Source organism: Saccostrea cucullata, unplaced genomic scaffold, assembly GCF_032062105.1.
Source record: "Saccostrea cucullata isolate Sc308-1 unplaced genomic scaffold, CSIRO_AGI_Scuc_v1 ctg1860, whole genome shotgun sequence".
NCBI lineage: Eukaryota > Metazoa > Mollusca > Bivalvia > Ostreida > Ostreidae > Saccostrea > Saccostrea cuccullata.
In genome coordinates, this window is record NW_026929161.1 from 126632 (window position 1) to 140789 (window position 14158).

General features: G+C 35.4%; 1 protein-coding gene across 1 annotated transcript in view; it reads right to left on the minus strand.

Annotated features, from left to right (window-relative positions):
• Window positions 1-407: 407 nt before the first annotated feature.
• Window positions 408-14158, minus strand: part of LOC134279944 (histone-lysine N-methyltransferase 2A-like) — a 35483-nt gene continuing 21732 nt past the window's right edge. Inside the window, 10 exon segments of the mRNA XM_062762352.1 lie at window positions 408-667; window positions 1010-1077; window positions 1171-1266; window positions 1547-1676; window positions 1953-2036; window positions 2519-2673; window positions 4674-4807; window positions 9059-9133; window positions 9309-9521; window positions 10284-14156. Coding sequence (XP_062618336.1) covers window positions 562-667; window positions 1010-1077; window positions 1171-1266; window positions 1547-1676; window positions 1953-2036; window positions 2519-2673; window positions 4674-4807; window positions 9059-9133; window positions 9309-9521; window positions 10284-14156 — 4934 coding nt within the window. The 3' untranslated portion in view covers window positions 408-561.

Sequence of the window (14158 nt, forward strand, 5' to 3'; positions counted from 1 at the left end):
CATAACATCTTCAAATCGAGTAAATGTGATCTGTGCAAACATATTGTACAAAACATTACTAACATGTGTAAGTTTAATAGATAACAATAAAAACAATAAAATATACTTGATAATGAGGATGGAAGTCTTCTAAATGAAATAAAATTGATGCATGAAAAATTTCAAATCAGGTTAAGTCAAGACTCTCATTAGAAAGTGAGTTTATCTCCCAGAGTAAATTTCATAACATGATCACAATATGGTCGCCATTTAAAAACTGTAAACATAATGGAACAGAAAAATAATTTCTCCTGTACACATCAATCACAAGTCCTATAAGAGTACCGGTACTATTCTTGTTTGGTGTCTTGATGTAGGATTTCGTTGTCACTTTACAACATCTCCTTGTTTTGAACAATAAAATTCAATGTGCGAAACTTTTAACAAGCAGCTGGAATTCTTAATTCACCGGAGTCAAGCAAGAAAAATGGAAATTATACCATCATACAACAATCCCCTTACAATTATATTGTAAGTGGAAAACAGTTTGATCTCTTGGGTTCAAGATAAATATCACAGTCGTTAGTTGAGGTACCTGCGGCACTTTTTAGCACCACATGTACAAGGAATCTTCACCTCTTCTATTGGGAATTTGTAATCATAGGTAAGCTCTTCACCTCTCTTTATTCTGTTGGATCAAAAGTTAGTAGATATTATTTGCCCCCCCCAAAAAATCACACATGGCAGAGAGTACATTAACTTCACTTTTATGATTCGTGATTTATGATTACGATGAAAAGAAATTTTCAATAAAAGTTTCTCAAATACAAGACTTCAAATGTCCTTGAAAAACAAAATGCATTATATTAAATATCTAACCACATTTGTTCACGATATGACCCTAAAAGATTTTGTGGTAATAAAAAATTTCACCCAACTTGTTCAAGATTTAAATGTGCATAAATTATGAAAAAGCTTTAATAATAAATATACCATAAGTATTCAGACTATATATATATACTGTACTTACGATGTCATTGCAAATATCACAATATGCTTCTTGCCGTCCACATTTATCACCTTGGAATAGCAGTTTGGCTGAAAGAGAAATGTTATACATGTATTTCAATAGAAAACAAACATGTTTAACCTGAGCTTGTATGTTGTTCGAAAAGATTTACTTGTATTTACCTCACAAGAGTGGTTTATAAAACGGGCAGCACTTCCATGTAACGTGGCATCAATAACATCAAAATCATCTATCCTAAACATGTAACAACCAATGCCCTGAAATGGAATAGAGGCAGATCTTTAAATACTTAGGTCACTGCAAGCACAAAATAACAATATAATAACTTATCTTTGAAGCTGAATGGCCCTTAAAATATATATCCTCTTAATCATGCAATAGAGCAAATTTTTTTTCTTTGTGTAAATTTTGCGTTTCTACACATCCTTTTTTTCCCCCACAGGAATAGCAAATAATATTTCTCTGTTCAATCTTTATGCTTTTTTCTCTATATTTTAAACTACTATAACTCCTATATGAAAATCTGTTTATATTTACCTTTCCTTCATAGTACTTCTCCCTCTTGTCCGTCAAAGAAGCTCTGATGACCTCCCCTGCATACTCTATCACCATCTCGCCCTCGTCTATATTCCTCTTACAGAATAGCCCTCTGCCGTGTATGGGGGACCTGAAATAAAGGTATTAACATAACAGACTTCTAAACTTTGGATTGAAATAGATACTGTAAAAATTTAAGAGCTCACTGAAGCATTACGAGTTCTAGGTAAGCCTGAATGTGGGGGGGGGGGGTAAATGCTTGTATACATAGGAAATGCAGTTCACCTTTTTTTTTTAAATTTATCATTTGAAAAATTTATGGATGGATGACAAAATTTAAAATTCAGAAAAGCTCACTTTTAGCCAAAGTAAGATATTAAAAGAACTTATAAATGTACATGTATACCTGTAAACTCCAACAGCTTCTCTTGAATGTTCCTTCAGTTTCCTGAATCTCATAGCCATGGGCAGATCCATGCTTGTGGCTCGTCTGCAAAATTGGGATGCAAATATATTGTTAATGCTATAAAGTCTACACTCCAAACAACTTCTAATGATTAGAGCAATAATCACTGAAAATGTAATGTAGAAGATTGTGCGAGATTTACTTTTTTTACTATGTAGTTTTATACCAGTCAAAGATAAAAGAAGTCCATGAGAGAAAATTTTCAATTATAGTACTGTAATATTTTGACAGGAAATAAACAAGAAATGCCATTATAAAATTTAAATGAGAAAATTTGAAAGCTTTTTCTCTAGGTAAGCGACAGTGCTCCTTAAAAAAATATACCAGAGATAAAATGTGAAAATGTTAACTTTGGTGCTCTTAGATGTGTTTGTGGACTTGTTACTCATACTGGCATATAGAGATAGAAATTTACAAGGAATCAGATAACTTCAAAAGTATATGTTGTAAACTTATTTGAAAAATCAATACAGAGTATCTTATACATGAAAATATATGCATAATACCTCGCTGATTTGTGAACCATCTCAACATCATTTTTGCTGTCACAGGTACCAGGCATGTGTCGATACTGAGACATGAGGAAGCTGAAAATGTCAAAGGGTTTCCTTGACTCAAAAGGCTCCGATCTGATGCAGCCTGAAGGGTTTTCAGCTGGTTCCTATAAAAAATATTTGTGCATTTCAGACATTAAATAAAAGCAAGTTTAATCCAGGTCAAGCTCTTGAAATGCAATCCATGTTTAACCATACATAATAACCTACTTTGATGAAAAATAGGGAGGTTCAGACCTCAAAAGAGGCAGTATTGTGCACGCTGTTTTATGCATGGGTTTACCAAGATGTATATTATGTAAATATGGCCTTAAATGACCAATGCAATAATGAATCTCAAATATCAACTGCAATGAAGTAGATAGAAACACTTCGAGTTTGACATAAATTACAAGATATAAATATTTTTCATGCTCATCCTTTTGCTTTGATTGACTGCCCAACAGCCTTTAGAACTGTCATCTTTATTGATTTCACTTAGAACCAATAATGCTGAACGTTCATACTGCTGTCCAACACAACAGATGATGAAATATTGTTTAATCCAAATCTAAAACTAGTTCCTATCTTTCGTTAAATAAACTGCGCAGCACAGTTAAGGTTACAGTAAGGAGGCGGGGCCTAATTTGTACGGGAAATGTTTACTATGACGTCACACATAAAATAAGGTCTTCAAAATACCACAAAATGAAATAATTTGCAATTTTAAACTGCTGGATAGCTGTAGACCACTGACACACTTACTATTACATGCAGTTTTGTCGTTTGTTAAATCCCACACAACAGTATACAAACGATGCATCGATCGCAATGCACTTGTCAATGTGACGTCATCTCGCAACAATGACGCAGTTTGTACACAGTGAGAGGCTGATCAAGTCACATTTTGTACAATGAAAAATGTGTTTTATTCTCAAATAAAATATTATTTGCAGTAAAATAAAATGCTGTTAACTTGGATGCGATGTCTATTTTAGTATTTTATTTATAAACTGTACGTGCATTCTCCAGACAAACGTTACTGTCGTGTGTTTGTATGCAGATTCAATGAAAAAGTAATCGAAGGGCCCTAATAAATCGATTTATTGCAAGGGCATACGGTCAATGTATCTTGTCAAATTTTTACACATAAACTCAAGAAGCATTAAGATATTTGAAAAATGCTGCGAACCTCTTGAAATCTTGCAAATAAATTAATTATAGCTATATTTAATGTAGTTGACCAGCAAAATATTCAACCTGCCGTCCAACAAATTAAATTTTACCAATTAAAAAAGGGAATCTATATAGGTTCGCAGCACTTTTCACAAACTACATATAGTGTTGAAAATGATTATAAAATAAACTAAGATTTTTAACTTGGTTATGCCCTTGCAATATTGAAATTTATAGATGACCTCTAAACTGCAAGTATAATTGCCAAAGTCATGTGACGTCGACATCACATGAAAAGTCTAAATAAAAAATCTAAATGTCCCCAACACGTAGATTTAAACCACATTTCATTTTTTTGATAGCAGTGAATTTCTAAAAAGAATCGCCCATCCTAATAAAGTATGTATTTTTTATCTTAAAAAATCGCCGATATTTCCATTTGTAACCTTAACTGTGCTGCGTGGATTTTCCGTGATTATCTAATGCCTCATGGCTTTGTCAATCCAGGGATTTCTATTGACTTTATTGATAAAATTTTGAGCACCTGTGCTTTTATAGACGATGTCAAACGTTTTCATCCAATTCTAGAATGCTATATCTCCTTTTCCTTGGAAGTGATGAGATTGTAACCAATGTAATCACCGAGTTTTGTGGTGTTGTCGTTGTCAAATATGTGCTTGAAATCTATGTACACATTGGTACAAAAAAAAGCGTTTGTATTCTTCTGGGTCAAATCACATGATATCTAATGAGATTTTATGAAGAGTGGCTTCAAAATCGACACCCAAGCGAACCAAAAATATTCTTGACCAAACTTTTGTAGAAAAGCAGTAGATTTATGAATAAAAGCGGTAGGCGGGAGATGGAGTGAAAAAGCGGTAGACTCCTGCCTAAATCGATAGAGTTAACATGTATGGTATAACATTGCACAGAGACTTTGCAGAAGCCTTACCTCTTCTAAATCAGCCATGTCATACTGATGGTATTTGAAGTTGTAGTTCCGACAGTTCTGGGCCCCAAACAACTGTTCCACTAAGTAGACAACTGGGTTATAACTTACGCCAAACAACCTGGTAGGATCCAAACCTAGTCAAAATTGTACAAAAAAAGTTTAGACAACTTATAGTAGTTCTACATGTAAATTGACTGCCGTCACGAGAAAAGGGCCCTTAAGGTCAAATTTTCATAAATTGACTTTTTGGTAAATTTTGATAGCCGGACTCTTTCTGAATGCAAATATACATAAATTTTGAAAATATCTCACTTTTTCTGTATTTTATGAGTATTTTAGTGAGGCTCTCCAAAAATAACTTTGACGTTACACACTGAAAACGGAATGACGTCGCCTGCGTCTAATTCAATTTTCAAAAAATATTAAAATCACATGTTATTTAAATTACCTCAATCGTTTTGAGAATTAAAAACTTGAGAAAGCATTTATTATTTTTTTTCTTCCAAACGACTAGTATTTAACTATTCCTAAGGGATTTCATGTGTTTTTACTATTTTCATGCTAATTTTAGAGTAGATCTAGCAATTTCATAAAAGGGGAAGGGGTGCAGATAGAATCTAAGAATGGTTTATAACATAATCGGTAGGGAAATGATATTTGTTTTAATTAACCCATACAAATTCTTTTTATACAAAATAATCTAATTCAATTTATAAAATATATAAAACACTTGTTACACTTAAAGATAAAAAGAAATATTTATTTAGAGAGAGAATTCCATGCAAAAGGACACCGCGCGCAAAACGGGGCACCCCTCGCAAAGACCACGTCGATCCCGATATTAAAAAAATCTCATGAGACAGCATTCACTCACCAACACATACGCACGTAACTTTATTCCCTATAACTGTTACGATAAAAAAAAGAAAAAAATGTATTTTCTGTATGGCTGAAAAATATAACTGAGAAATATATTTAGATACGTCAAGATATGTAAATTTGTTTTTAAAATTTTTTATTCCTTTTATAAACATTCATGAAAAAAATTATACGTTCCCGTCTTCCATGCAAGTGGATTTTAATTTTTTTTTTACGTTTTTGAATATTTTATTAAAAATGTTTAAAGCTCTAAGTTTACATTGTTTAACAATTCATTTCCTTCGTCTGTCTTAGTTATGGAGTAGAAACGTAGTATTCAGTAAATAGGCAAATAAAGGACAATTAAATTAATTATTTATATACAATACCCTAAATTGAAACTTTCTTTGAATTTATACCTCAAATTGACAAGTAAAACAAATTTTTTTACGGCCATGAAAGGTTGTCTATTTCATATTCCTCCGTGACAATGGCTAAACAACTTTTCACATTTCGATGCGATTGTCTTATCCAATAATAAAATATTACGTTAATGCTTTTTCTACGAGACGATGCTGTTAATTAAGTATTACCGCTCTAGTTTGACTCTCTTTCGCTTAAAATATTTAGGAAAACCATTTTCCCTAGTTATTACTTCAAAACATATCAAAATAAAAAAAAACTACTCGTATTTTCGCCTGTACCCACACAATTCGTTTGAAAGAAAGGGGGGGGGGGCAGAAAAAAATAAATAAATTTTACCTTTAAAAAATGCCCAATCAAAAATAAAGGGGGAGGGGGTCGAAACTCGAATCCAATTTCGTCGTGGGGGGGGGGGGGTTAGGTTCAGTCCTCTTTCCGTATCAAAGTTTCTTAATCAAACATAATACACTGCCTTATTCTTTTGCCCTATAGTGCACGGATTTGACTTTGCTGCAACAAAAAGTGTGTGTGTGGAGGGAAACGGGGGGGCGGTAGGGGGAAATCGGACTTTCAATGTAACACCTCCACCCCACACCGTTGCTACATGATGTATGAGACTGTAATGGCCAATATTTTTCTTTAAAACAGAAAAAATTGTGGTTGTTTATTAATTCCTTTCCGTAGAGTCATGTTAGGATTATGATATAATGTCTTATGTCGATTTCAACGGAACTTTAAGAAATCAATGTCGAGATTTGCAGGATATTTTAATACATGTATCAGAGTTGAAGTTTTCAACATAAAACGTGACTTATTTATTTCATATCATGAATTCAATAGTCAGTGATACATATTTCACGCTCATTAAAGTTTTTAAAGATTTTAAACATTTTCATTACTTTTGGAAATTACACCCATAACCACTTGCCACTTATACTTTTTGCTCTATCAGCGATGTATTCTCAAGAGATGTAGCCATATATCTGGTATCAGCCAGAAATTTGTACGTCTTTTTGCTTAATCTATAGTGGGTTTTTTTCCTTAAAAGGTTTACAAAATTGGTTTACAAATATCCTCATTCAAAATATCACTGTCGATGTAATATTGTTAATTTCTTCAACATTGAGTATAATGCATTTGGGGAAAGTCTACGATAGCTGTAGTTTATTTTTTAACATATTGCAATACAGGTTCTAGTGGGATTTCTTTCATTCATTTCATCGGAACAATTTCAGAAATTTGAAACAATAGTAATTTCTATAATACAATTCCTTTGAATGTATTTATTCGATCATTTTAAATTAGTTTTTGAAACAAATTTTATTGTAGCAAAATTTTTGTGGCATCGACATCCTCATTGTCTCAAGCTACGTTCAGAGTCCGCATATACATGTAGCTCTTTTCTATACCCGTGGCTGCTTGAACACAAAAAGTGTCGTAATTTTGAATATTTAACCCTCTTATCTCTATTGTGGCGTCATATTCAGAGAATGACAAGTTTTGTTTCTACCGCAATTGAAATCAACAAATGACATCAGCAGTACTCAAGAAATACTGTAAATCACTTTATTTTCGCGTAATTACGCGAGACGGTATGCTCGCGAAAATTTCATTCTCGCGTATAATAGAATTCCTTAAGATTACATAGAGCAATGACCACAATTCGTGAAAATTTTGTCTCGCTAATAAGGAGTCAATGTCTATCTCGCGAAAATAAAGTGTCGCGAAAATTAAGTGATCTACAGTATTTCGTACACTGCGATTGGATATTGAAAGGTCACATCAAAGTTCATTATCCGACTATGCTTTACGCGCATTGGTCAATATTTAAATGAACTACGAGAAATTTTCTTCATTCAACCACGACCAGAATGGGAGAAGATCGTACATCTTGGCCGTGGTTTGCGACGATGCCCCATCCTCCGTATTTTTTTCCGTAGCATATTATATTATTGTTAATTTAGTAAATATTTAATATTCATGAAGAAGGTTTGGATCTCCCATGTTACCAGTATCTTTATTCAACCAAAGACGGATTATGTTTCTTAGCTTTAACTTTAATCGCGGTCTTTGTATTCGGAGATTTTTTTGGTTTGTTTTCTTAACCCCCCCCCCCCCCCCCCCTCACTCTCTTATTTCTTTTACACACATTTTAAAATCGACAGTTCACAGAAGGCTTGCTTTCGGAGAACATCAGTATGATTAACTATGGATTAAAATTAAAATGGCTAAATATGTTTTAAATGGCATATATTTTTCAGGAAAAAAAGTAGCGCTTAAACGAACGGTAATTACTACTGAGTATATGCATAGATCTCTCGCTCACTCTCCTTCCTTCTCTCTCTCTCTCTCTCTCTCTCTCTCTCTCTCTCTCTCTCTCTCTCTCTCTCTCTGGAAAAAAATATACATGTATATGGAATATGCCTTTTAATATGAAGGTTAATAAACCCTCTGCTTACTCATATAAAATGTTACTTTAACTTTTATAATTTTCCAAAAGAAAAATATAATTATTCAAAATAAAATACAAACAATTTTATCATGGCTTGCAGGGCAAAATTTGACATCAAAGGCACTTCAACTTGACAAATTTATAAAGAAATAATAGAGATTTGTGTCATTTAGAGTTATCTCTCTTATCAGAGTATCAATGTACCTTAAATTAATTCAAATTTAAGCATTTGTAAATTGCCAAGAAAACAAATATGCAGCATCTTTAATTTAGTCAATGTTATAGACATCATTTTAATCGCTGTTCCAGAGCTAGGAATGGGCATGTCCAATGTCCCGTATATCAACATGAAGTTGAATACTTAAACAAAATTATGAATAAATTTCAGTACGAAATTGTAATAATATCAAAACCTATTAAAAAATGTCCGCATCAAGTTTCAAATTCTTGAATTCAATTTTATTTCTTGTATACAAAATGCAGTCAACAAAAATTACTTCCGTGTTTACAATACCGCGACTTTGACGTCGTTTTCTGAGCATTGTGGCGTCAAAAGATAAGGGCCCTTTTCTCATGACGGCAGTCAATTAATTACATGCTAAACACAACACTGTGTGAAAAATTGTTGCCAAGAACAGCAATGTCTGCTTACTTGTAAATGACAGATGCTTCATTCTAGCTGAGGATCGCAAATCCTGAACTCTCTCTATAACTTGCTGCCAAACCTCTGGAAAAACAAAACAAAACAGATTATCCATGGTAAAACTGACTTTTCATAATCTTTTTCAAATGGACTTTTCAATACATAAGACACAGCTGACGTCTACTTTCCACTACAAGTATATCCTAACACAACTATCACTCATAATCTGAAGTATCATCATTTGTTCCCGATCACTAACCTGCCATGGAGTCCCCTTTGCAGGAGAAGCCATCATCACTTGAGATCTTGAACTGGAATTTGGGCCCATCCTTTTTGTGTTTTCCCAGTTGTTTCTCTTGCTGCTCCTGCTGAAACTGTCCATATGGAGTCTCCTCCACCTCTTCCTCAAGGGCAGGCTGAGGGAGGGTCATTAGCTCTTTGTGGGGGTGTATGATGGGGTGACTCAAAGTACCTGAAAGTCAGATTTACAATAAGCCTCAATGTCAAAGAGCAAGAGCCATCTTTTGCATAAAATGGCCCTGTACTTATATCAATTAATTATCTATCACCCTCTTTCCATTTACATATATCAAAATAAAGTAGACACTTGGTGCTTTCATGTTCTATAATGAAATTTCGTTTTGAGAATCCAAATATTTGAAAACAGGCTTTGAGAAATTGCAATGTTCTTGAAATTTGCAGAAAACATGCGTATTTGACTACCTTCAGCAAAGAATTTAAATATGAGCACAGCCCACGATCCAAAAAATAAAACATGTTTTTTGATCTTCAGAATTAGGCCTTTCATTATGTATTGGCATATTTTGGATCAGGGGTTGTGCTCTATATGAAATATTGAAAAAACGCTTCATCTTTAGGTCATTTTCAAAGGAATTTACAGAATATGAGGAAAATGACCCATTTTATGACGTCATAATGCATCGACTAGATGTGAAATTACGTCACAAAATTAATAGATATGTGGTCACCAACAGTTCAAGTGATAAATACTGCATTTGCAACCTAAACTGAGCGATTTTGAATTTTCAGAAATTCTCAGGGCCAAATATAGCCCAAAGTGGCTCTACCTCTTTCAAAGCCTTCTATATGTACCTTCATACTTTCAATCAATATCTTGCTAAGGTTTGTTTTTGATGAGAAGTTAGTATAATTTATCTTTGTAGGTTGCTTTCAATGTCAAAAATTTATTAAATGCTAGGTAATGTTAATTTACCTGAAGGTTGTGGAAGTCCCATTCGGACTTTCTGAGGACTCTTTCGAAGGCGCTTTCTCTTCTCCTTGGCTTTCACAGCTGCCTTGCTCTTGACTCGAACAGATAACATTTCGTAACCTTTGCCATGTTTCCCTAAAATCGGAAGGGATTTGTCACCTCCCAGTTTCTTCATTATTGCCTTCATGACCTTTGGCTGAATGGCAAAGTCTTCTTTGGGTGCAGTTTTAATGATCTTCTTGACTATTGTCCCATCTGCCTTGCGAACAACGTATGGTTTATTCAAAACCATCTCTGGTGTGCTAGAAATTTTCATCACTGGAACTGTTTTTGCTGCTGATTTTGTATCTTCTCCCTGGGATTTAAATGAGGCTGGTAAAAGGCTTCTGTTCTGTGCCATAGCTGGTGGAAGTCTAGTGTGTGGAGCTGCCTGTATAGCCATTGAACTGGTTGAAAGTGACGGACCAGAAGACAGACATGCCATTGTTGAAACTGTGCTCGTGGAGGTAAGTGGTTTTGTTAGTTTTCGGAAGATTGTCTTTTTTGGAGATGGGATTGTAGATTTTACTGGCCTGCCTCTAGGAGTCTTTGTTGTCACAGAAGTATGCAGTGCTGAATCAGACACCACTTTAGTACGAGACTTGAGTAAAGCAGTCAATACTTTGTTTGCTGTAGTTGGAGAACAGGTAGTTTTCAAACTGGTGGTATTGCCCGTGGTAGACACTGTTAAGGTTGTTGTTGAAGTGACCCGATGGGAAGTCATAGACATATTGTACCTCCCTCTTTGAAGAGCTGTTGGATCTAATTTTGCTAAAAATGAAGTGGGATCATTCAGAACAGATGCATCTGTAGTCATAGCTATTGGCTTTCCATCTACAAATACTCTAACGATTGTTGGATTTGATGGTGGGAGGCTAACAGATGGCACAGGATTGCTAGCAACAAGAGAAGTACTTGGACGAACAAATGATTGTAACTGACTATTTACAGGTACAGTTTTAATGGCTGGTCCTTGATTTTGTGCTGTTGATTGTGTCTGCAATAATCCTTGCTGAGTACTATTTTGAAATCCCATGTTCTGAATAATATGTGGAATATTTTGAAGTGGTGTAATGTTCTGCACCTGCGGAACACTCTGCACGAATTGTGTACTGTTCATCACTGGAGAAACACCAGCATTAAGTAAACTCTGGCTGACTCGGATCCCAGAATTGTTCACAAGTGAAAGCATGTAACTGTCCAACTGTTGAGGAATGTTTGGTGTCATCAGTTGACTCTGAGGAACATTCAATATATTCTGACTTTGTGGCACAGTTATTAAGTTCTGATTTGGGGGAAGCAGGTAAGTCTTGGGTGGTTCTGGGACGGTCATGATTGCTGGAGATATGGCTTGATACCCTGGAGTGCTATTGCTGACAGAATACAATGGTCCCTGAATACCACCTGTGACCAATGGAGTCTGCTGTTGGGGCAGTATGGCACTTGGAGACATCATCGACAACTGCTGTCCCACAGGTAAAATTGCACTCTGAGATATTATAGCTGCAGGCTGGATGGCAGGTGGATGAGATGGTAGCAACTGATTAAGGGCTGGAAGATTCGGGGGTGACTGTGAGATCACTGTGTTTGGAGAGGGCATGATGGCATTTTGGGGTGACATCATGGGAGAGGGTGATGGGAGTATTGGATTGGAAGAGGGAGTGATGGCATTAGCTGCTGCTAGAAGAGCATTTGCTGCAGACATGGGAGAAGCTGTTATTCCAAAGCTCTGTGGCATCACAGGGTTTGGAGAAACCGTACTTGTTTGTACTGTTGGATTGACTTGCTGTGATTGTGCTTGGCAGAACTGTGGGGAAGTGGATTTGGAACTTAACATAGATGTTGTAGACTGACTCATCAGAGACTGTAAGGGTGAGGATCTAGATATAGGTGTTATGCCTATACTGCTCTCTGACTTCCCGAGAGTTCCAGTGGCTCTCTTATGAGCCTCGATAATTTTCTTAATGTCTTGAGGAGTCACACTTGAGGGCAGGTTTATTTTCATCACAGAGACTGGCTCAGAGAAACTCTTCTGTTCAGATGAACTTTGGCCTTGAGTTTCTACATTTCCAGCATCTGTCACATACAGGGTCTTGTTGGTTCCTTCTTCTATTTTCTTTTTCAAAAATTCTTTTATGGTTTTGATTGTGGCTTCTGTATCCACCTTGCTTGGAGCAGAAAAATCCACTTTTTTATCAGTGACTTTGTTCTGTAGTTCTAAAAGTTCAACAGGTGTCAACTGCTTAATGGCAGGGTCATTCATAATTTGATCCACAAATTTTTCTGTTGATGTTTTCTTTCCTAAATCTTCATTAGATGTGTCCTTCTCTAAATCTTCTATAGGAGTTTCTTTCCCTTTGTTCATGTGAATTTCTGGTGCTTTTTCCGTCATTTTGGTTTTTTCATTTTTATCTGGTTCAAGTGCATCTTTTTGTTTTTCACTTAAAGATGCCGGAGTAGATTTTGATACCGTTTCTTGCATGGAAGAAGTTTTTTCCCTGACAGTTTCTGATTTGGAAGGACTTTTCTGATTTCCTGCCTGAACATTTTTTGATGTTGATGAGATCTGTGAACTACTTGATGTGCTCACAACACTAATATCAGTTTTAAGAGGTGACAAATCACTATCAAAATCACACTGGGTTTCACAACTTTTGGCAGCATTTTTTTCACCCCTGGACAGGAAATCTCCCGTTTTCTCACAAAAGATCACTTCATCCTCTGATGTTTCATCATTTATAGTGATAATTTCTGAATCAGTTATAGTTGTTACTTGCTGCACAGGACACTTCAGCAAAGTTGACGTATTTGACTGCTGAATCACATTGAGAATTGAGTTTTCAATGTCAGTTTTACTCTTACGTTTCTTGGCTATCTGCCTCTTGCTTGATTCAGTATTCACATCTTTACCTGGTGTCTCTTTTGTTTCCTTAAGATTTTCCTTCTTATTATTTTCTTCATCCTTATCTGACATTTTACTGTCCTTTGCATCTTTTGGTTCTTTTTTCTCTTTTTCTGTGTCATCCTTCTTTTCATGAGCATCAGTATTTCTTCTTTCATTTTTCTTTTCCTTACTCTGCACATCTTCTGATTTCCTTGTTTTTTCTACTTCATATTTTCGTGGCCGGCCTCTTCCCCTTTTTACTCCATTTTCATTAACAATTCTTTCCAGTTTCTTTCCTTGCATGGATATCACTTGTTTCAATTTCTGCTGTTTGATTCTGCTGTCCCTCAAGGAGTGAATTTTTCTGGACAAAATGGCATTTCTTTTGGAAGCTAAGGAAGACAATCCTGGATATTCCAAATTGACCTTCTTCTTCAACCTAACTGGTCTTCCATTTGTAAGAGCTGTCTTATCTTTAAGCCTTGTTTCCCTGTTTAGAGTATCACTACTAGTGACAAGACCCTTTCTTGATCTTCCAGAGAATTCTTCCTCCTTTCCTGATCCACTGGAAGTTCTATCTTGATTACGTTTATGAGTTTTGGGAGAAACGGCACTACTCTCATTGCTCACATGCTCACTAGATGCTTGTCTTGTACTCCTTGTTTGACTTTTACTGCTTGAAGACACATCATCTGAACCCGATGATTTCTTCTTAGGCCTCCCTCTACCTCTTGTTGATTTTGGAGATTCTTCAGACATAGATTCTTCTTTAATGTTCAACTCATCAGAGATTATCTCCTGTTTGATGTCTTCTTCAGACAGTAGAGAACTTCTCCTTGGTCTTCCTCTTCCCCTCTTTGGAGATATGGATCGGTTTAAATCACTCTCTTCACTTTGCTCCTTTACAGCAGATTTTATTTCCTTCTTCTTATCTTCATCAGAGAGAGCAATTGCT